The sequence below is a fragment of the Crotalus tigris genome, unplaced genomic scaffold (genome assembly GCF_016545835.1).
Source record: "Crotalus tigris isolate CLP2741 ecotype Arizona unplaced genomic scaffold, ASM1654583v1 scf7180000019068.10715455, whole genome shotgun sequence".
Taxonomy (NCBI): domain Eukaryota; kingdom Metazoa; phylum Chordata; class Lepidosauria; order Squamata; family Viperidae; genus Crotalus; species Crotalus tigris.
In genome coordinates, this window is record NW_024097358.1 from 6,538,576 (window position 1) to 6,561,568 (window position 22,993).

A 22,993-nucleotide genomic window follows, 5' to 3' on the forward strand; every position below is an offset into this window, starting at 1 on the left:
AAATGGGGTTGCAACCCACAGGTTGAGAACCACTGCTCTAGAATTTCAGGAATTTGGGTGTGGTCTTTTTAAGCATAGAAATATAGCTAGGTGCAAGCTTGCAAGCAGAAAGCTTTCCGCTAATCTAAAGTAGATTTATCTCAGTGTGGTAACATCGTACAAGCTTACTACAGTATTCTGGGACTTATAGTTCCAACAATCAGGAAGGAATTCATTTGAGAAGGACTGGTCTACGTAACAGATGAGGTGATGGAAGTTCCAATTGATTGTTTTAAAGTCATAGGCAAGTCTTTGTAGAGAAAATAGGAATGAATTTAGCCAAAGAAATCCAGAACGAAGGAGCTTGTCTTATAGAGGGTCCTAGCTGATCAACGAACGCCACCACTTGTGTGTTTATCCCATGTGGGTACAACTGAAATGGCAAAACTTGCTTTGACCAACATGCTCCTAAGCCCTGGGGTGGGACGAGCGTTTTTATACAGAGCACTCCGCTAAGATTATTTCTTTTATCTCATCATAAGGTTGGCTTTTGCGCTTTGGTGCGTATGTGCATGTGGCCTTTGCAGCAACACAAACATCAAAATAGAGGAAGGCAAAGGAATGACACCAATACGGGACAGCGTATATTATTTTCAGATCAGGCAGCAGTGGGCTTACAGGGTACATTAATGGGAAATTCTTATTACAACTGCCTTCATATGGGCTGACGGGTGGAGATTCGTCTCCTCTGTACCAACTGGAAGACTTGAGATGACCGGGCAGCGCTCCAGGGTACTGAGAGCCACGCTCAACTTTGAAAGCTGGTCCTCAGATCTAACTAAGGGACACACCAGCCGTAGAAATTTGCCTGATCTGTATCCTGATACGCTGATGGCTGGAACTTTTTTTGAACAGGAGATGGGAATTTGAAGACAGATTCTCAAAACAGGTCCTCTACTGCAGAAGTGGATGGCCTGATGGTGGTCCGATACTAAGAGTGTTCAGATGAGAAAGTGGACAGGGTACTGTATCAGAAACCCATGTTCCCAGGTGTGTAGGTGCTTATTCAACCAATTGTAGGAGAGCATAGCCAACACTGGTACGAAGGTCGCATTTGAGGCTGGAGACACTTTCTGGTCAAACCCTTCCAAAGAAAGCGAGAGTTTCAGCTCGAACCGGGCGTCAATCTGCTTCTCCCGCAAGAGGTCGAAAGCAAAGGACACGTGCATGTGGTTCTTATCGGTGATATAGAGCACCCCACAGGCCACAAAAGCATGGCCAGCCTTGGACTGTGGGTAGGTGGTGTTCATGTGCCGCAACACGGAAAATGTCTCCTCTTCAACTTCTGCTACCATGATGTGTTCATCGGGCCGGGACCGATACATGACCCAGACACCATTTTCATCCACTGCAATGCTGAAATACGACTTGGAAGTACTGAAGAGATACATGCGCTCATAGTACCAAGAGTTCTCAATGGGCAGCGCTTTGGATATGCCCGTCTCAAAGTGGTACCTGTAAGGAAGACGGCAGAAAGGAGCTGAGAACAGGACCGCACCCTGTCCTGTTGACAATGACAAACAACAAAGGCAACTCACACAAACTCCTTTCTATTTTCTTTAGGTGTAAAGGAAAAGTAATAATAAATTGAAACACATTGCTTTTGTTTTTCATAGAATCGCAATAAGAAAGGCCTTACAGATGATATAATAATAATGATGATAAAGTTGGAAGGGACTTGGAGGTCATCTAGTCCAACCCCCTGCTCAGGCAGGAAACCCTATACCATTTCGTACAAATGGCTGTCCAGTTTCTTCTTAAAAACTTCCAGTGTTGGAGCATTCACCGCTTCTGGAGGCAGGTTGTTCCACTAGTTAATTGTTCTAACTGTCAGGAAGTTTCTCCTTAGTTCTAGATTGCTTCTCTCTTTGATTAGTTTCCACCTGTTGCTTCTTGTCCTGCCTTCAGGCACCTTGGAAAATAGCTTGACTCCCTCTTCTTTGGGGCAGCCCCTGAGATATTGGAAGGCTGCTATCCTGTCCCCCCTCGTCCTTCTCTTCATTAAACTAGACATATCCAATTCCAGCAACCGTTCCTTATATGTTTTAACCTCCAGTCCTCTAATCATCTTTGTTGTTCTTCTCTGTACTCTTTCTAGAGTCTCAGCATCTTTTTTACATCGTGGTGACCAAAACTGTATGCAGTATTCCAAGTGTGGCCTTACCAAGGCCTTGTAAAGTGGTATTAGCACTTCACGTGATCTTGATTCTCTCCCTCTGTGTTGGCTTTTTTGGCAGCTGCAGCACACGGCTGGCTCCTATTAATAACATCTAATATCTAATAACAGAGTTGCCCAACTTGGCCATTTCCAGATGGGTATGGATTTCAACTTCCAGAACTCCAAAGCCAGCATGCCCATTGATGAGGATCCTGGGAGTTGAAGTTCACACATCTGGAAGTGGCTACGGATGGGAAACCTGGTACACTGTTGAGGAAGAGGGGAAGGGAGGAGAAAGGAACAGGAGAGCAAATACTAAAGAAATCTTGTGTTTTTCTTCTTGAAAAACTTTTGCTTTTGACATTTTCCTTCAAAGGAAAGGGAAGTGGGAGGTAAACTCTTGTGCATTTATTTTATTTTTATTTTTTGTCAATACAATCCAGATGTCTGGATGAGCATCCTGTTTGTCACTGCGTTTATCCTCTTGCTGGCAGAGTCTCCCTCCCTTATCGAGCTTCTAATATATCCCAAGGAAAAACATAACGAGGAAATTCTTCCTTGGGAGCCTTTTCAAGATGGGCTCTGGGGGCAGCCAAGTGGATCTCAGAGTGATGGAAAGATTACCACAATGAACTCCACCAGCTGAAGTAGCTTCCCTTGCCCCCAACGGGAAAAATCAGCTCAGAAACACCCCGACAATTAGGTACAAGAGAAAATAGCCCTTTCATGGAAAAGGGGATTGAGAAATGGCGGGGGGGGGGGATTTTATGCTCATAAAAAACTACCACTTGGAGGACAGCTAAACATCTGAAACAGAGGCGGCTCATTTACTGATTTGTTCTTCTGAAGAATGCAGATTCTGTCCAAAACTTCACCCATTTACTCTTCTGTGTCTTCTGGGAGAGATGTTACAAGTTTTGAGAAGACACCAGACTTTAAATACATCCAAACAACAAGCAAAACGTCCTGCTTAATATGAATTGTTAATTTTTGGGGCCAAAACCTCCTGTCTGCAACTTCTTCCACAGCCAATCGGAAGCCGCCTTTTAGACGGCCAGGGAAGACTGAAAGATCTTGCTTCATGATGAAGTCTGCCTTTTAACAAACCAAATTAGGCTGTCAAGACCCTCCTTCGTTTCCTTGCTGTTGTGGCCCCCTCTCCAACGGGAGAGGGCTAGGAGCAACCCACACCTGCTCTCAAACTGGGCGATGTTGTTCTTGGCTCACACATCAAAAGAAAGGAAGTGAGACACCACTCATAGCTTTCACCTGAGACCTTGTGAGCCAGCAACATTAGGCCAGAGCTCTTGAGCTGTCTCAGCTCCCACACAATTGCACACAGATGGACAGCCCTGCTTGCTACATGGAGCTTGGAATCAACTGTACAATGTCAACCCAACGTTAAAAGAAGAAATGGGATGAGGGGCAGAGTGGAGCCAAAGCTGTTCTTCTGCCTAAGCAAATGTACAATTTAGTGGACAGACAGGTGAATATGTGGCAGTTACTGATGAGTTCTGGGCACAAGCCAACTGGTACTGGCACCTAGAACAGAGACACAACCTCTGGAAGGAGATCCATAGGTTATGTGGATCCTCAAGTCTGAATATGCGGAAAGAAGTCTCTTTCAATCATTTGTCTGTAGCCCCAGAAGTCTTCCAGCTTCTAATGCAACTTCAGTTTCTGCAGAGGAGGACGCAATAATAGTACACAAGCACATGGCTTCTCAGTGGACAAAGGGACACAGAATTACAACCCTAGAAATGACTTCTTGAAGCCCACACAATTCCAAGAAAATAGGAACAGGAGAAGCTGCCTCACGTTGAGTCTGATGAAGACTCCATTCAGCCCAGTATTGTCCACACTGACCAGCAGCACCTCCTCAATGTTTCCAAGCAACTGTTTTACCTGGAAATACTAGGGGGGAAGGTTTGATATAGGTATTTTATCTGGTAGTAATCCCACTGCTAGGATAGCCCTGAATGAGACAGTATGTTTATATCCCCAACCAGGTGATCCATCTAACTAACCAGCTGAGCATTTGCCAGGGTTTAAACAATTCTTTGGCCTTCTCTCTGGACCATGACCCCCAACCGGTAGTAAGTCAAGGACTACTCAACCGGTCGTAAGTCAAGGACTACTCAACTGGTGCAGCACCGTTTGCAGAATGGGACTTTTGGCGGGCTCAGCAGGGCAGAGACAGCCTGGACAATTCCTATTGGCTTTTGAAAGCCAATAGAATTAGACTCTATTCAAGAGAGTCTATTCTATTGGCTTTCAAAAGCCAATAGAATAAAAGGGAGTAGCACAGCTAAGGAAAAGGGGGGAAAAAATGGCGGACTGCGTTGTTTGGCGACCCCCGTGAAATGGTCGTTCAACCCCAAATGGGGTCCCGACCCACAGGTTGAGAACCACTGACCTTACCCATGAAGGTCAAGCTACCACTGCTACTTACTTCACAACAATGTTACGTCCCACTCGCTGGTAGTACAGAGCATTGTTATAGATGGTGTGGCCGCATCCATAATATGACCAAGGCAGTTCAATGGTGGTGTAGCTGTCATTCCACAATGCATTGAGGTCCTGGTACTCCTTGATTATGTGTCCTGTTCATACAAAGTACAAAAGTTGAGTACCCACTCACTGAAATCCCCAGATTTTTCTGAGAATGCAATGTAGCAGTTCACATGTTGGTCTACTCTAGACCCAGGAAGCCAACTTCCAAGTTCACCTCAGCTGATCTAATGTTATGTGGAAATGGCCTTGGGAGACAGTTGGGGGAACTGTCTGATAAAGTATAGTTAGTTTCCATCCATTGTTTCTTGCCTGGCCAACCTATTTTCCAAAGCACCAGAAGGCAAGACAGGAAACAGTGGATGGAAACTACTCAAGGAATGAAGCCACCTAGAACTAAGGAGAGATTTCCCAACATTCAGAACAATTCACCAGTGGAACAGCTTGCCTCCAGAAGCTGTGGGTACTCCATCACTGGAGGCTTTTAAGAAGAGACTGGGTAGTCACTTGTCTGGAATGATATAGTGCAGGGGTGTCAAACTCAATTTCATTGAGGGCCACATCAGCATTGCGGTTGCCCTCGGGGGGGTGGCCAGGATGGAGTGGGCATGGCCTATTGGGTGGGTGTGACCAGCTCTACATCGTTTGCGTCAAGGGTGCCTGTGAGGGTCTGGGCAGGAGTGGGACAGATCTGAGGGTCTCTGGCAGAAGGGGGTGGGACCGGGGGCAAGTGCCAAGGCATAGTCCACTGGGGAAAGTGCCAAGATGGCCACCACAAAATTGTACATTGGCTGCCAGCCGGCCTGGGCCAGGGCCAAGGCAGCGGGGGCCGCTCCCTCACTGTTTCCAGGATGGCTTCACGGGCCACATGAAACCACTTTGCGGGCCACATCCAGCCCCCAGGCCTTGTGTTTGACATATCTGATATAGTGTCTCCTGCTTGAGCAGGGGGTTGGCCTAGAAGATCTGCATGGTCCCTTCCAACTCTGTGGTCTGTTATTATTATTATTTATCTGGGCATGTTTCCTATGTGGGCTATCTCACAAGGCTGACAACTACAGAAACCCACTGAATGACTTATGGCCAAGTCAATCTCACATAGCACAACCTATCAAGCAGATTGATTGATATAGAGATAGAAAAGAAAGGAGATGCCTATATATAATTTATCCTGCACTCCTGGGAGACAGGCAGGATATACGTCTCATGAAGTATACATAGCTTACCTACCAGGATTAAGCAGTTGATGTACATTTTCATACTGGCTAGCTTCACCTATTTTACAAAGCTATGATTTGTCCAATAAGCCACAGTTGATAGCATTTATGCCACACCAGAGATGCGCAATTCTGACAGGATACAAATCGTAAATGCTGAACCATAAATCATAGCTGATAAATCCCAATGGTGAGGTTTATCCATTACTTTTAACCAGGGTTTCTCGTATAAGTCCTGATTAGCTGACTTCATGCAACATGCTAAGTCATCAATCATAGTTCACAAGCCCCAATGGAATGGCTCACTCAATATTTTAAGACAAAAATCAAATTATGGCTCAAGAGTGATGCATGAGCCTAGTCAATGAAGGCAAAGGGGGGAACTGAGCATCAGATCCATGGCTTAGATCACTACCTAAGAAATGTAACTTTTTTCTCCACTTTCTAAGAACAGCAGCATCAATGGGCAAGGTCTGCATTTGCCCTACCATGTTTCCCCAAAAATAAGACTGGGTCTTATATTAAGTTTTGCTCCAAAAGACGCATTAGGGCCTCTTTTCCAGTTAGGGCTTATATTCAGGGAAATATGGCACTAAATGCACCCGTCTGGTTGACAATCTTAACTGGGGCTTATTTTGGGGTGGGGCTTATATTAGAAGCATCCTGAAAAATCATGCTAGGGCTTTTTTCCCAGTTGGGTCTTATTTTCAGGGAAACACAATATTTTCACACTTGTTAAGAATTTCTCTTCCTTTTTAAAAGGGCGTCACCCAGTATTTTAAATGCCTGAGTTTTGAAAAGAAAAGGGGCTGTGTCTTAACATGATTTCTAAACAGCCAAAGAGCCCTAGTAGCCCAGTGGTTAAAGTGAGTATTGCACATAAACTCTACCCATAGCCTGGAGTTCGATCCTGACGGGGCTCAAAGTTCACTCAGCGTTCCATCCTTCCGAGATTGGTAAAATGAGGACCCAGATGGTTGGGGACAAATACACAAATAATGCTTCTATATTATTTTCATATTGCATACCACTCTTAACTATCCAGAGAGTGCGGTATATAAGCCTAAATGCTACTGCTCTTCTGAAAGCATAACTGGGTATTCTGTTTACAAGACCAAGCGGGGAACTCCAGGTTTACCCGTAAAATGCTCAGCGATCCAAATCTTTTCGCTGGTGCGGTTTCCGAGATCTACCATCCACGCCCCGTAACTCTGCTTCCGTTTGACGATCTCTTCGGGCTTCCCAATAGACTCGATCATGTTTTCTAACAAAAGAGAAGAGAAGAGTCAGGGCAAAAGAGAGCAGGCAAAAGGCACCAAGAACTTTTCAAGAGGGATTTGGAATGAACTACTGTACCGCGTTTTCTGCGCTGATGGAGGTGGGCTCGCTCTTTGGCTTTCCCAGCGAGGGTATCGTCATTTGGAATGCTGCAGGCCTCCCCTAAAACAGGAGGGGCAGGAGAGAGAGAGAGAGAGAGAGAGAGAGAGAGAGAGAGAGAGAGAGAGAGAGAGAGAGAGAGAGAGAGAGAGAGGCAGAGACTGCAGCTGAACTTTCTCCCCCTCCAAAAAAAAAGACATTGCTTTGTGATGCTAAAACATGATTTATTTAAAAAATTTTCTTGACCTCCAACCTTCCAGGTTTAAAAACATGACATCTTTTATCAATGTTAATTGCTGCTGACTATCAAAACAGGCCAGAATGTGTCTCTCGACAGATTTTGGCCACGTTGAGGTTGGAACTTGGAATTCATTCTTTGGATCAGCTCCCAAAGTGGATGTGATAAGGAATGATATAAAAAGGCATTAGAAAGACCAGGGGTCTTCAAACTTGGCAACTTTAAGACTTGTGGACTTCAACTCCCAGAATTCCACAAGTTGAAGTCCACAAGTCTTAAAGTTACCAAGTTTGAAGACCCCTGGTCTTTCTAATGCCTTTTTATATCATTCCTTATCACATCCACTTTGGGAGCTGATCCAAAGAATGAATTCCAAGTTCCAACCTCAACGTGGCCAAAATCTGTCGAGAGACACATTCTGGCCTGTTTTGATAGTTATTTAGGAGTTCAAGGGTCCTTAAGTTACTACTGGCCGTCTGGAGGCCAAAGCTGATGAGCTGTGCACACACAGTATATAATGCCAATCCTGTCTCAGCTCACAATCCAAAGGTTAAAGACTCCATATGAAGAGGTGAGAACTTCTTTTTCCTTACTACACAACCCTAGAAACATGTGTTTATGGCGGATCTGGGAGTCTGGAAGGGAGTGATATTTCTCTCTCAACAGTTCCTTTTCCTAGGAGGGCAGACCAAGGTTTTTATCTTTTTGTTTGGAAGAGTCAAGGCCCAAACTATCATTTGTGATGAGGACAGGAACAGGATTTATGACTCGCCATAACCTTTAACGAAAAGAAGCAGAAAAATCTAAGGCCATCCATGTTTCCATTGGAAATCCTCCAAGCCCTAGAGATCAGTAAGCCCAGGGATCTCCAACCAGAAGCAAACATCAGTCTTAGATAAGCTTTCCCACCCCACAGGCCACCTTGAGTTCAGGGTGAAGAAGCCGTGTGGTTTGAAGGAAGGGTCCCTGAATCCTACTGCAGCTACTTCACGGTACACAGCATTCTCTCCTTGTAAAGGAGCAGAACAGCGTGTAGATATGTTCTCCTTGAGCACTGGAATCCCTGCTTCTGCACAAGAACATTGTCAAGTAGTCCCCGTCTCACAAAGCAGACTTTGAAGCACCCTGAGGTGTTGTGTGAGGTTGCTCTAAGTGTCAGCTCTTGTACTATCATCCAGACCTCTCTGGTTCCCCATTAAAATTGTTCTTCAGCCGAAAGGGATTGCTACATCCAATTCTGGGTGGGCAGATAAGATTCTTTCATTCTCACAAGTGAGGCTGGAGGTTCAGCCCAAATAGACGTCTACTGCTGGCGCTCTAGCTTAGTTCAGACCCCTTCAAAGTAGGAGAAAAGTTAGTTTGCGCAAGCACAATTCTCTCACATCCTGCTTCTGCTCTTCTCGATCTTCAGAACTGGGTAGCTTCAAGCAAAAGAGGAAGAATTAGGTAAGAGCTGCTTTGGATCAAGGTAGATCATTCAGCCACACCCCTCAGTAGCCCCATCTTAACAGCAGCTCTCACCCCAAAATGTTGTCCAACCCCTTCTTGGAGATCTCAAGGTTGAACCCAAGAGCGTTGACTCCTAAAGCCTGAGCTGGACCATTCACTAATGGGCTTTCCCTTCCATCAAATCAGATTCTCCAGAGTTCCATGCAAGGGTTTGTCCAGCTTATCTATGAAACTTGTCCCTGGAGACAAAGCTCTGTGTTCTGTTGCTCAGCTTCTGGGCTTAGAGATGGATTTACGCATCGCTCTAGGTTCAATTGAGTACTGACAAATCAAGGCTTACTTTGCAAATGACTGCTCAACTCCCTATCCATCCTCAATTATCTTCTCCTCCATCACATAAGATAAGACAGAAGCTAGACACAGCAGGAGATGGAACCAGTAGGGCGCCAGCTCCATGGTGAGCTAATCAGGCAGCCTCCAAAATAGTACATAGAGGAGAGGGTGAAAGCAAGATTTCCCCCCTCCCCCCAGCATCCTTGAAATGGCACGTTCTGTTCCAAGCATTGGAAGAGGGCCATGTACCCACTTCACAGGCTTGCTAGAAAATAAGCAGGGGGCCACCTTCAGAAAAAAAAAAAAAGGTGAGACCCACCCAAAATAGCAGAATTAAACTCAGTCTTTTTTTGGGGGGGTGGGGGGGGAGGAGGGCGGAGATACTTCACTGTAGCTACCTAAGGAACGATCCAGACATAGAAAGAGCAGGAGAACTTAGTCAAAGCCTGGAAGGAGAAGTAGCTCAAGGAGTTCATTTGCTCTGCCCTGAAGACAATAGTGTAGATCAGTGGTTCTCAACCTTTTTAATGCCGCGACCCCCCAACCGGTCGTAAGTCGAGGACTACTCAACCGGTCGTAAGTCGAGGACTACTCGACTGGTGCAGCCCCGTTTGCAGAATGGGACTTTTGGCGGGCTCAGCAGGGCAGAGACAGCCTGGACAATTCCTATTGGCTTTTGAAAGCCAATAGATTTAGACTCTATTCAAGAGAGTCTGTTCTATTGACTTTCAAAAGCCAATAGAATAAAAGGGAGTAGCACAGCTAAGGAAAAGGGGGAAAAAATGGTGGACTGCGTTGTTTGGCGACCCTCGTGAAATGGTCGTTCGACCCCAAATGGGGTCCCGACCCACAGATTGAGAACCACTGGTGTAGATCATCTGAACAACAGACTATCTGAACTTTGAATCAGAAATGAAATGGAGAGAAAAAGCAGCAGGCGACCTGTAGAAACGCTCACCTGTGCATTCGGTGTTGTAGATTTTCTCCTCCTGGGACTTGGCTTTACGTTTTCCTGAAGTTCCTGGTGGTCCTGGTGGTCCCTGAGGTCCTGGTGGTCCCTGAGGTCCTGGAGGACCAGGGTCACCTTTCTCACCTAAAAGCACCGATGAAAAAAAGACGAGAAAGAATTACTTTTTCTGAGCGGAAGCTCGAGATGACTCAGCAAACTTTGGAGGCTTTGCTGGTTGCTATAATCATCTCCTTTCCCTCCATCCAGAATTCATCAGAATCCAGAGGCTGTCAGCATGAATAACAACAGTGTGGACTTCTCCACCACCATTAGGTTGGCTTCAGATCATCTCTGCTGCCACATGAGTTATCTGAAAGCAGTGGACCCTAGGGCAGTGGTGGCGAACCTATGGCGTGGGTGCCAGAGGCGGCACTCAGAGCCCTCTCTGTGAGCACACATACCATCTCCCCAGCCCTGCCTCCTCCCATGGCCCCCTCCTCACCAGCAGCCCTCCCGGAGGAGAGTCGCCCCTGGGCGCAGCCCACGCAAAGCAGCGCAACCAAGGACATGATAGCCGGGCAGCGGGGACTCCACCCTTGTGCCCCATTGCACGCAGATGCTGCTGTGGGGCATGAATGGAGGGCCTGGCCACCATGGCGCTGCTGGGTGATCTGTGGCGGGCCGTGGAGGTGGTGGGTGGTCCAGTGGGCAGGGCAGAGCAGGGATGAGGGTGGGGGGCAGTTTTCGGGCACTCGGTCTCTAAAAGGTTTGCCGTCACTGCTCTAGGGCAACTCTAGGAAATCCCACTTTGTGAAAATGGAAACTTCTTCTGCTCTTAAGCTACTTCCATAGAAGTTCTCAAAAGCTGTCTCTGAATCAGCTGTAACATCTTTCAGAAGAAAAGCATCCTGTCCTCAGAAAGGACCACCTGAACCCCACTCCCTAGCTCTAATTTCCCAGAAGTGGCCAACAGGTTTTCACTCAGGACCAATATTCTTGAGAATCTTATCCTGTGAGGTCAGTCACCTGCTCCACCACGCAAATCCCATGAAGGTGGAGAGTTAACAGTAGCCAAGAACTAGTACCTGCATTTGTTTGTTTCCTCCTCCTTCCCAAATCCTTTCTCTTTAAGAATTTTTGGGTGATCCTTCTCTTGGATGAACAGCTGGATGTAAGTAAGGGAGGACAGGTTGTTTCAAATCAGGCATGTCAAACACAAGGCCTGGGGCCCGGATGCGGCCCGCGAAGTGGTTTCATGTGGCCCGTGAAGCCATCCTGGAAACAGTGAGGGAACGGTCCCCGCTGCCTTGGCCCTGGCCCAGGCCGGCCAAGAGCGAATGTACAATTTTGTGGTGGCCATCTATGCTGAAACACATTCAGTCTTAGCTCCACAAGGCTGTCTAGAAACAGCGAGGAACCAGCCCCTGCTGTGTCACCCCCGCCCCCTGGGTGCATGCTGGGGAGGTGTCACCCTTTGTGAGGACTGAAGAAATGCACCATCACCTGGAAGTGGCCAGCACAGGGCCTTTGCCTACTTCACATGGGTTCTGCCCTGGTCCCACCCCCTTCTGCCAGAGACCCTCAGATCTGTCCCACTCCTGCCCAGGCCCCCACAGGCACCCTTGACGGGAATGATGTAGAGCTGGCCACGCCCACCCAGTAGGCCACACCCATTCCATCTACCCCCACCGGATGCAGCCCTCAATGAAATTGAGTTTGACACCCCTGTTTCAAATGGATCCACCCTTCAGGACTGAGTCTTTAAGCAACAGTGAGAAAGAATCTTGTAGCACAGAGGTGTCAAACTCGTCACGTCACATGATGTGTCATGACGTATAGTGAATTTTTTTCCCCTTGCCAGAGCTGGGGTAGGTGTGGCCTCCACGTGACACATCCAGCCCGTGGGCCAGCAGTTTGACACACCTGTTCTAGCATGTTTGTGCCCAGCCCATGCTCATCCCCAAGTATCAAAGTCACTTGGTTGAGTTGGGTGGCTATAAAAATTGAATAAATAAACAAATATTTTTTTTAAAAAAAAATCTTGGCTAGACACAATGAAGAACAAGCCTTCCCCACCCTGATGTCTTCCAGATGTGTTTCAATTACATCCTCTGAAGTCAGCACATCTGGAAGGCATCAACTTGGAAAAGGTTGGTTTCCAACTCAACCACCCTTAAGTTTTCTTTAGACCACAATTTCATCTTACCTTCTGAAGCCAGTTCGTTGTTTGCTTCACCTTTGTCACCTTTGGGCCCTCTGGAGCCCTTTTCCCCTCGTCCCCCCTCTTTTCCAGGTGTGCCAATTTCACCAGGATCTCCTTTTTCACCCTTCTCTCCAGGGTCGCCCTTAGGTCCTGGAAAACACAGGAGAACATTTAAACGCCGCAAGAGAGAGGCAGCCGAGACTAAATGCAATCCCAAGGACTGGAGGAGATGTTTTCATAGACCCATAAAGGAGACATGAATTCAATCCCACCCAGCTTGCCCTGAGAGTATTCATTTATTTATTTGTTTGTTTATGGTCAAGACCAAGTTAATTTTAAAAAAACGGCATCCCATTAATATATATGTACATAACAATATATACCGTACATGTACAAAAGGAAGAAACCCAATGAAATTAATGATTCCTTGAAGGTGTCTATGGAAATTCTCAATCATCTAGGTCAGTGGTTCTCAATCTGTGGGTCGGGACCCCATTTGGGTCGAACGACCATTTCACGGGGGTCGCCAAACAATGCAGTCTGCCATTTTTTCCCCCTTTTCCTTAGCTGTGCTACTCCCTTTTATTCTATTGGCTTTTGAAAGTCAATAGAATAGACTCTCTTGAATAGAGTCTAATTCTATTGGCTTTCAAAAGCCAGTAGGAATTGTCCAGAATGGGACAAAGTCCCATTCTGCAAACGGTGCTGCACCAGTTGAGTAGTCCTCGACTTGCAACTGGTTGAATAGTCCTCGACTTATGACCGTTTGGGGGTCGCGGCATTAAAAAGGTTGAGAACAACTGATCTAGGTCATGGTTGTCCCAAAGGTGCTTTTTCCATAAGACAACAGGACTTTCTTGGTTTTTCCTTGAAAACGTTTTATTTCTCATCCGAGAAACTTCTTCAGAACTGACGAAGCATCTTAGATGAGAAGCAAAATGTTTTCAAAGAAGAAAAACCAAGACAGTCTCGTTGCCTTTTGGAAAAAGCACCTTTGGGGTTCCTTGAAGGCATCAGAGGGCTTCTGTAAGCTAAGGCTACCCATAAAAAAATTGCTACTGCCTTGAAAACACCCAGGTGTTGATCACTCAAACTCCTCATCATGAGGAGCACATATTCAACATCCAATGCTACGTCTAAACCAGATTCCAACTAAGTTGCATCTCATTCAAGGCCCAGGCAAAATTATGTTGGCTGAGATACTGGACCAAACAAATCATTTGAGGAACCTCATTATTTCAGAGTCACTTAGGTGAAATGGACGGTGTACGAATGTGAGGAAGGAAGGAAGGAAGGGAGGGAGGGAGGAAGGAAGGAAGGAAGGAAGGAAGGAAGGAAGGAAGGAAGGAAGGAAGGAAGGAAGGAAGGAAGGAAGGAAGGAAGGAAGGAATCTAATTCCATACAATGCAACACTCTAGTCTGAAAATACAAATAGACCAAGATCTGAGACAATGTGGGTTGTCAATATCAGCCCTACTTCCAGAATAAATATGAGACTAAAAAGTATTATTTAGCTTATGAGTAAATTTCAGATTATTTTTAATAGTTTAATATGATTGAATTTATATTATTTTTAGTATTATTGTTTAATTATATTATTGTTTTTGGTTTTTAATTTGTTACTATTTATTTTGAAAAGGAGTTAAAGTATGTTATGGATTTGATTGTTAGTAGAGTTGGATAATGTTAGTTAGGTTATGCTTGCTTATTTGTAACTCTGTAATCAGCTCTGGGAAGGGGGGGAGGGGGGAGAGGGATTTGGGTTATATACTGTAAAAAAATTTTTAAAATTTTAATTAAAAAAATATATATCAGCCCTACTTAAGCCTAGAGCAGTGGTTCTCAACCTTTTTAATGTCGCGACCCCCAACCGTCCGTAAGTCAAGGACTACAAAACCGGTCGTAAGTCGAAGACTACTCAACTGGTGCAGCACCGTTTGCAGAATGGGACTTTTGGCGGGCTCAGCAGGGCAGAGACAGCCTGGACAATTCCTATTGGCTTTTGAAAGCCAATAGAATTAGACTCTATTCAAGAGAGTCTATTCTATTGGCTTTCGAAAGCCAATAGAATAAAAGGGAGGAGCACAGCCAAGGAAAAGGGGGGAAAAATGGCGGACTGCGTTGTTTGGCGACCCCCGTGAAATGGTCGTTCGACCCCAAATGGGGTCCTGACCCACAGGTTGAGAACCACTGGGCTAGAGGGAAAAAATCAAATCGCCAGATATAATTTGCCTGAAGCTCCTCAATGGCTCCATGGATTAAGCTGGAGCAGAGAATTTAGATCAATTTCATCACTCGTGTTTCGTGAGTATACCTGTTTTCCCTCTTTTTCCTGGTTCACCCCTTTCTCCAGGAATACCAGGAGCACCATCAGATCCATTCAAACCAGGCAATCCATCAATTCCAGGTGAACCTGATAAAGTCAAAGAATATTTTTTAATGTTTTGTCTCTTCCCAGAAGAAAATCAGACGCTGAAAGACAGACAGAGTTATTTCCAAGTGAAGATTCTCACAGGATCATGTTAGGGCAGTGTTTCCCAAACTTGACAATTTTAAGGCATGTGGACTTCTGGGAGTTGAAGTCCTCATGCCTTAAAATTGTCAAGTTTGGGAAACACTGTGTTAGGGCTTCACAAATAATGATCGGAGTCATCTGAACAAATTATTGGGCCACAATCATCTGGTTATTGTATCAGGCTACGCCATGGTTTGTTACACTGCATAAACGCATCGGATTCACATGTGGAGCACATCAAACCATCAACCATGGTTCAGCAGTGGTAAGGCTTTGAATTACACCAGTGGTTCTCAACCTTTCTAATGCCGCGACCCCATAATACAGTTCCCCATGTTGTGGTGACCTCCAGCCACTTATACATCACCAGGTTCCAGGGGTGTGGCCAAAGAAAAGGGGGAAAAATGGCGGACAGCCTTGTTGGGCGGCCCCCGTGAAATGGTCGTTCGACCCTAAATGGGATCCTGACCCACAGGTTGAGAACCACTGATTTACACTAAACGAAAAGCAAGTTTAGTCATGATCAAACCCAACCATGGTTCAGTAACATTATTCTTATTTTTGTTTCAGTAATTCTACTAACATCCAAGGCTCATTCTGGAGTTCCAAGTGGCCAACTCTAGCAAATTTCCAGTTGGAAATTCAGCAAAGGGGAAATAAGAGAGGAATGAGAAACAGGAGGAGGACTTTAATACTGTGGGGTTTTTTTTAGTAAGAGCAAAACAATAGAGCCAGAAAAGAAAATATATATTACCTGGTAATCCCGGTGGACCTAAATAGAGAATAAAACAAAGAATTACAAATAAAGACTAAGCGTAAGGTAAAGGTAAAAGGCAAAGGTTTCCTTTGTCCAGTTGTGTCTGACTCTAGGGGGCAGAGCCAGCATTGTCCGAAGTCATTTTCCACAGCCATGTGGCCAGCATGGCTATATGCCAGAGATACATGGAATGCTGTTACTTTCCCGCTGAAGGGGTACCTATTTATCTATTCACATTTGCATGCTTTCAATTTGCTAGATTTGCAGGAGCTGGGATAAGTAACAGGAACTCACCCCATCCCGTGGCACTTGGTTCTCAAACCTTTCCAGCTCACAAGCTCAGCATCTTTAACCACTGAGCCATTGCTTAGCTTAATAAATGCAAGGCTTGGATGTAGAACTACGCCAACATCTTACAGAAAACAAGAAAAATATGTTAACGAGCACAACCAGGTTCAAGAGCCACTTAACACTGGGTACACCTTACCCACTCAAGCTAAGAAAATAGTGTTAACTACCTTTGAAAGAGGTCAGGATGGGGTACAGCATATATCCAAGGAAAATTCATTCTTTCCTCCCAGACCGTCATCACTGATATTCTTACCTGTTAAACACACTCCTTTTGTGCTGTTGCACAACTCAAGCATTACCCGGACCTAAAAGAAGAAGACATTTGAAAGGTCACCTTTGAAGGACTTGAACTTTGCATAGAAATTTTAGAGAATTTAAATTTGGATTCCTAACACTGAAATAATTTTAACAGTTGTAGATCTGGGGTTGTAATCTTGTGATCTTGTCTCACTCCTGTTTTGTACCCTTTTGGGTGAAGAAAGAAAAGAGGAGAAATAAGATAAAGAATGGCTGTCAGGTTACAGCACTGTTCAGACTTTCCGTAGAAAATTCCTGCTCAGAAAGACACACGCCCACATTTAATGCATTGCATCTTAATTTTAATTGCCAGCAAGCACAGTTTAAGATTTTTGTGAGCCTAAAGCTCTGATTGTAGAGTTTCTGCATCGTGCTGACAATGAGAAAAAATGGTTTCTAAAATCCTATTTTTTTTTTCCCACTCATGGCCACCCCATATGATCAGTTGAGACCTTCAGGAATGGAACAAGACCAATGGAACAACCTGCCTCCAGAAGCAGTGAATGCTCCAACAATGGAAGTTTTTAAGAAGAGACTGGATTTGTCCGAAATGGTGTAGGGTTTCCTGCCTGAGCAGGGGGTTGGACACGATGACCTCCAAAGTCCCTTCCAACTTTATTATTATTATTATAAGACTGTTCTGTGCAAACAATATTGCTTACACTTAGAGAAAATGCAATGTCTCAAAGGATGACGAACGGAGCCTGTGTTCCAAGACGTGACCCAGACTAACTTTCAAAGTGAGGCCACGAGTTGACCTTCCCCTGTAAGGCCATGGTGGAGAGACCAGGCAAAGAAAGTAAGATTGTTTTAAAAGCAGTCATTAGTGATTAGGGACAATCTACTTCCCATAGTCTGTCCAGCCCAAGCATATAAAATCAATCAACTTTCCAGTGTTGTGACTTGTGTTGTTGTGGAACATGGGGTTCTGTAACCTCCAACCTAAGCCCTTCTTTGCCACTGCAAGTTGCAACCTAGAGAAGAACAGAAGAACAGAGGTCCCTAATGTTGATTGGTAAAGCTTGCAACCTAGAGAGGAAGAGAAGAAAAGAGGTCCCTAATGTTGATTGGTGGAGTTGTAAAGGATGTTATGATAGGGGAGTGGTCCTTCAAATATTTGAAGCTCAAGCTGGGTTTGAAAGATAATAATCAATAACTTGCAAAGGACTCAGTATTCCTTCAGAATTAGTATGAAGGAATTCCTTCAAGAATTCCTAGAATGAAACCACCCAGACCTTCTCCATAGGTGCTTCTATGTGCGTGGACTTCAATTGCCAGAATTCTCCAGCCAGAGCCTCACCTGATTCAAGTAATACTGAGAAATAACATTGGATAATCCTCAACATAATGAGATACCCTGGTTGATATCCAAAAGTGACTCAACCAGCACATTCATCTCAGTCAAGAATACATGATTTGTTTCTTCAGGATCACCTCTATAGTCCAGCACCAAAGCCTTGGATATGAATCCTTCAACCAATGTTTCTCAACCATGGCAATTTGGAGATGTGTGGAAATCAACTCCCAGAATCCCTCAGCCAGCAAGAATGTAAGAATTTAGGTCTACACATCTTAAAGTTGTCAAGGTTGAGAAACGCTGCCTTAAATCCTTTCAAAAGATGCTGCCACTGGTACCTAGCTATGATTGCACGAGATCATGAATGTACAAGGTACAATCATATAAGTACATTTAACTGGACCTGAAAATAGATTAAAGCTTGTTTAGCCCTGGCTTCATCCATTTCTTTGTCCTGTCTCTGCTCACTTTTGAGTCTGGCCCAGTGTGAAACATTCAAAGGCCAGAAATGGACTCCACCTTGAAAAAGTTGCTCATCTTCATGTAGATCTCCCAACATGGAAGCTTGTAGGACTATACAGTTTCAATGCTGTTCAACTAAGGAGGCACCCATCTGTGAGCAACAGGTAAGAATGGAATATTAGCCTCCTTGAACTCCAATTCTCCACCCATGGAGAAGACAATATACTGTGATTGAGAAAAATCAAAACTGGCTGAAAAATTAGCAGGAAAAAAAAAGCAATGGGGTCCTCCAATGTTGGTCATTCATGGAGAGCCCAAAACCTATTTCAGAATCTTGGACTGTGGGCACCTTAGAACAAAAACAATCATGCATTAATGCAAGCTTGATTCGGTGAATAAGAAAAATGAATGGCAGCAGCCTGGATGAACGTCAAATCCCCAAATGTCCGACGTGTTCCTTCTGCTCTGCGCCCCGGGTTTTTGGCTTTATCAACAATGGTTAATCATACCGATTTTGGTATTTATTTTTGTTTCATAGTCCACCCTCATCCAGTCTCAAAGCATGCCTGATTGTGGAGATAGGGACACCCTCTGCCTCTCTTCCCCACACAGCAAGGTTTAAAGAGAGATTAATTGCTCAGTTATTGCACCCAAAAAAAGACAGCAAGGAAGCGATGAGTCATTAACAGAAAAAGCAAACAGGAGGAGGCAGAAATTGCACCTTCTTGCATTACTTTGGCAAAGACAACCAAGTCAGAAAAGGCCCCTAATTTTTCCTTCTTCGGGTATTTATCTCCGTCCAAAGATCCAGCCCCCAAACTGCTATTGAAAACACAATATTGAAAATGTGAGAGGCAAGCTTTATCCTATGATCCCCTTGCTCTGTGATAAAGCACAACGTAGAGCAGTGATGGCGAACCTTTTAGAGACCGAGTGCCCAAACTGCAACCCAAAACCCACTTATTTATCGCCGGGTGCCAGGTGGGCGTGGCCCACTGAGTGGACGTGGCTGTGGTGGTCATGGCAGACTGGGTGGGTGTGGCCAAGGTGGGCGTGGTCACCTCGATGTTGCTCGTGAGGAGGGATGCCTGTGGGGGCCGGGCAGGGTTGGGGGAGATCCAGGGGTCTCTGGCAGGTGGGGCGGTGGGCAAGAGGCTGGTTCTGTGGGGTGAGGCGAGGCAAGGCGAGGCAGGGCGGGGATGCCATTGTCACAGGGCAAGGCAAGGCAGGGGCCGGGGCGGCTGCTGCCTGACACCATCGGCCACCAGAGGCCAGCGAGCGCATGGGGCCGACAGTGTCCGTCAGCAGCCACAACCTGCCGGCCCCTCAACCGGTGCACTCTGGGGCTCTGCAGCCCGCCACCAGCAATTCCGAGAAGCCACCTCTGAGCTGGAAGGCCGTCCGACAGCTGAGGAGGCCATGCAGTGGGTCGTGCCCGGGAAAAGGAGAGCATGCGAGGCCAGGAGGGATGGGACAGTGGGAAGGGAAACCAGTTATGCTGAGACACATCCGACCACGTGGGACCTCAGCGAGTTAGCGGGCGGCTGGTTGAAGAGAGATGGTTGCCATCTCCGGGGCATGGCACGTGTGCCCACAGAGAGGGCTCTGAGCGCCGCCTCTGGTACGCATGCCATAGGTTCGCCACCACTGGCATAGAGCTAAACGTGCAAAACCTAAAACAGGATTGCATGGGAAATCTCTTTTCCACCAAACTCAATCCCCAGCCTGCATGGACTCATCCGTGCAGCTTGCTTAGAAATGATATGGAAGGGTGGGGAGGAGAAAGGATATCACTGCCTCTGAGATTATTATTCTCCGTTCACAACAAGGTAAAGTCACAGCTACCAGTTCTTCGGCTGCTGTTGGCCTTCATTCAGTTCTAGAAGCACGAAGCTGAAAACACCAGCCTGAAGATGATGAATGGGACTTCGTCGAAACATCGCCAAGATGCTTCCAATTTTACACGGGAGAAAACCCGAATAACCAAAGACCTACATACAAACACCCGCGAAAACCTCAGAAAACCTCAAACTGGAACATCTCCCCACCCATCTTTTGGAGCTCATGAAACTCCGGTGGTGTATGATCACTGCTTACGCTGGCGAGAAGTTGGAAGGATGTTTTGGAAAGCATTTCAATTAGTGTTTTTCAAGCTCAGCAGCTTTAAGATGGGCGGACTTCAACTCCCAGAATTCCCCAGCCAGTTGTACTGGCTGGGGAATTCTGGGAGGTGAAGTCCATGCGTCTTAAGTTGCAATGTTGGCGAAACACTGATCTAAACCAATTCCAATAGATAAAGGAGAATACTCTTGTTATATCCATCAGATGTGAGAACTTTCCTTCTCAAAGTTACCTCTCTAGAAAAGGAGGAAGAAAAACTCCAGAAACTCAGCCAGACTCTTCCCATAGCTGTGGCCCCCCTCTGCCCTGTGGAGGAGGAGTTTCATAATGTCTTTATTTTTAAATCACATCGAGGGCGTTTTTAATTTCAAATGGTGTACTGAGTTTAGGTGCTTCTCTTGAGAAGGACAGAAATGATGCTTACAAGTAGATCTGCACAATCTCAGAATTCATGAGTTCCATCATGCACAACATGACATCCTCAGGCAGAGGTTTCAATTGCTGCAGGACAGCAGAGATTCAACAGGTGCAGCACAGCTGAGGAAAGTAAGCCCCACCAGCATGGAAGATGAGGCAAGGTCTCTTGTCAAATGTGGTTGGAATCCAGGATCTTCAGAGAGTTTTTTTTCTTCTGTTAAGTAGGTTGTCTTTTTCCAGAATATTTTTCAATCCAGACTCTAAACTTTGCAAAGGTCCATAAAGTGGCTTTCCCAGTAATAGTGTACGGCTGTGAGAGTTGAACCATAAGGAAAGCTGAGCACTGGAGAACTGATGCTTTTAAATGGTGGTGCTGGAGAAGACTCTTGAGAGTCCCTTGGACCACAAGGAGATCAAATCAGTCAATCCTAAAGGAAATGAACCCTGGCTGTTCTTTGGAAGGACCGATACTGAAGCTGAAGCTCAAATACTTTGGCCATCAAAGGAGAAGTCTCCTTGGAAAAGACCTAATCTTGGGAAAGATGAAGGCAAAAGGAGAAGGGGACGACAGAGGACGAGACGGTTAGATAGCGTCATTGACACAACCAATATGAATTTGAGAAACTCCGAGAGACAGTGGAGGACAGGTGTAGCCTTGCATTCCATCATCCATAAAGTCATCGAGTTGGACACAACTTAGCAACTGAACAACAAAAACCTCGGTTCTTCTGGGGGGGTCTCCTTTCCAAGTCCTAATTTGGGTGGGGTTTCTTTTCAAGACTTTCAAGTCAAAGTTAGCCACTGCTGACATGGTTGAGGAACACTTTCCCCCAAAACATGAAAGAGATTGACCTAATTGGGGTTCTAGGGCTGGTTCAAGAACCCAAGACTTCTCCTTACTTCACAAATACCCTTGGAAGAAGTTCAGTTGGAGAAGGTTGGAATTGGTCCTACAGCTGTCCGGACTCCTTGAACAATTCCTCCATCTCTACTCAAGAGAGGGCAGGGTCGGCAACTGTCGCCCACCAGAAAGATGCAAAGTTAAAGGAAAACCGTCCCGCCAGTAGCTTTTTTTTCAAGACCCTCAAGTCAAAGTTGGCCATGTGCTGTTGAGAAACACTTTCCCCAACCCTTGAAAGCGAATGGCCTAATTGGGTTTCTAGAGCTGGTTCAAGAACCCAAGTCTTCTCCTTAGTTCACAGTACCCTTGGAGAAGGTTGGGAGTGGTCCCGGAGCTGTCCGGACCCTTTGAACAATTCCCCCATCCCTACTCAAGAGAAGGCAGGGTCGGCAACTGTAGCCCCCCCCCCCCGAAAGATGCAAAGTTAAAGGAAAACCGCTCCACTCCCACCAGCTTCGGGCCCCACTTGTAAGCCCAGGGGCACCCCTACACACAAGCTCCCCCCCCCGTGACTTCCCCAGCGCGCCCCTACCGGCACCATGGAGTAAGTCATCAGCATGAGCATGTCCTCGCTCTCCGCCCGGAGGTGACCCTTGGCGAGGCCGCGCCGCCGCTGCTGGCTCCGCTTGGCCCGGCCAGCCGCCGGGACGGCGCCGTCGGCTGGGGCGGTGGGCGCCAGCACGGCCCGGAGCGCGGCCGCGGGACCCCCGGCGGAGGGCGGCCCCCGCAGCTGCCTCGCCTCCGCCTGCAGCTCCCGCAGCGCCGCGCTCAGCTCCCGCCACTGGGCCAGCAAGAAGAGGGTCCCGACGGCGCTCAGCGCAGAGATCAGCCCGGCCGCCGCCAGAGCGCAGCGCAGCGCCCGGCCAGCCCCGCCGCCGCCGCCTCCCTGGCCCTGCATCGCGGCTCTTTGCCCCGGGCGCCGGCCGGGAGAGGCTGTGTGTGCGCGTCCCGGGGCGGGGAAGCTGCTGCGGCTCGGCCCCGGGGCGGCTCTTAGGGCCCGTGGGCGGCTGAGTCACCCGGGTGCCAGGAGCACCGGCCGGGGGGGGAGTAGCAGCGCAGGGTTGGAAGGGGCAAGGATGCGCGGCAGCCCACGTCCCTTTCCCGGCTGCAGAGGCGCGCACAGACGGGGCGCAGGAGCCCTCCGGGAAACCCAAGTCCGGCTGCTCCCATGGCTGAAACTTGCTAAGGATGAAAGCCCGATGGGCGCTCTAAACCATGGTTGGTTGAAGGACTGTGGCTTGTCATGGGTGCCCACGGTTTAGAAGCCCCAGCCGCGGGCTAAGCACCAACCAAGCAACCCTCCTTAGAGCAGGGTGTGAAGGGTGCCTGCAGCAAAGTAATAAAAGGCGAAGATGTGTAGCTCAGGGTTGAAGTGAGGGGTCCCTGGTGCTCTCTGAGCTT

The 22,993-nt window shown here is 46.8% G+C and overlaps 1 protein-coding gene across 1 annotated transcript; it reads right to left on the reverse strand.

The window, feature by feature from the left end:
- Window positions 1-610: 610 nt before the first annotated feature.
- On the reverse strand, window positions 611-22,503 carry GLDN (gliomedin). The gene is made up of 10 exons (XM_039358865.1): window positions 22,125-22,503; window positions 16,351-16,402; window positions 15,744-15,761; window positions 14,789-14,887; window positions 12,478-12,624; window positions 10,281-10,415; window positions 7,282-7,365; window positions 7,064-7,189; window positions 4,650-4,800; window positions 611-1,494 (listed from the first exon to the last, which is right to left on the reverse strand). Exons 1-10 carry the CDS (start codon window positions 22,488-22,490, stop codon window positions 981-983), a joined length of 1,692 nt encoding a protein of 563 aa, XP_039214799.1. The 5' UTR covers window positions 22,491-22,503; the 3' UTR covers window positions 611-980.
- Window positions 22,504-22,993: the final 490 nt, after the last annotated feature.

Coding starts and splice junctions, on each gene's coding strand:
- GLDN (XM_039358865.1), bottom strand. CDS start 22,490: ATGCAGGGCCAGGGAGGCGGCGGCGGCGGGGCTGGCCGGGCGCTGCGC. Junction 4,801..7,063: donor GATCGCTGAGCATTTTACGG/GTAAACCTGGAG, acceptor TTGTATGAACAG/GACACATAATCAAGGAGTAC. Junction 1,495..4,649: donor GGACGTAACATTGTTGTGAA/GTAAGTAGCAGT, acceptor TCTTCCTTACAG/GTACCACTTTGAGACGGGCA.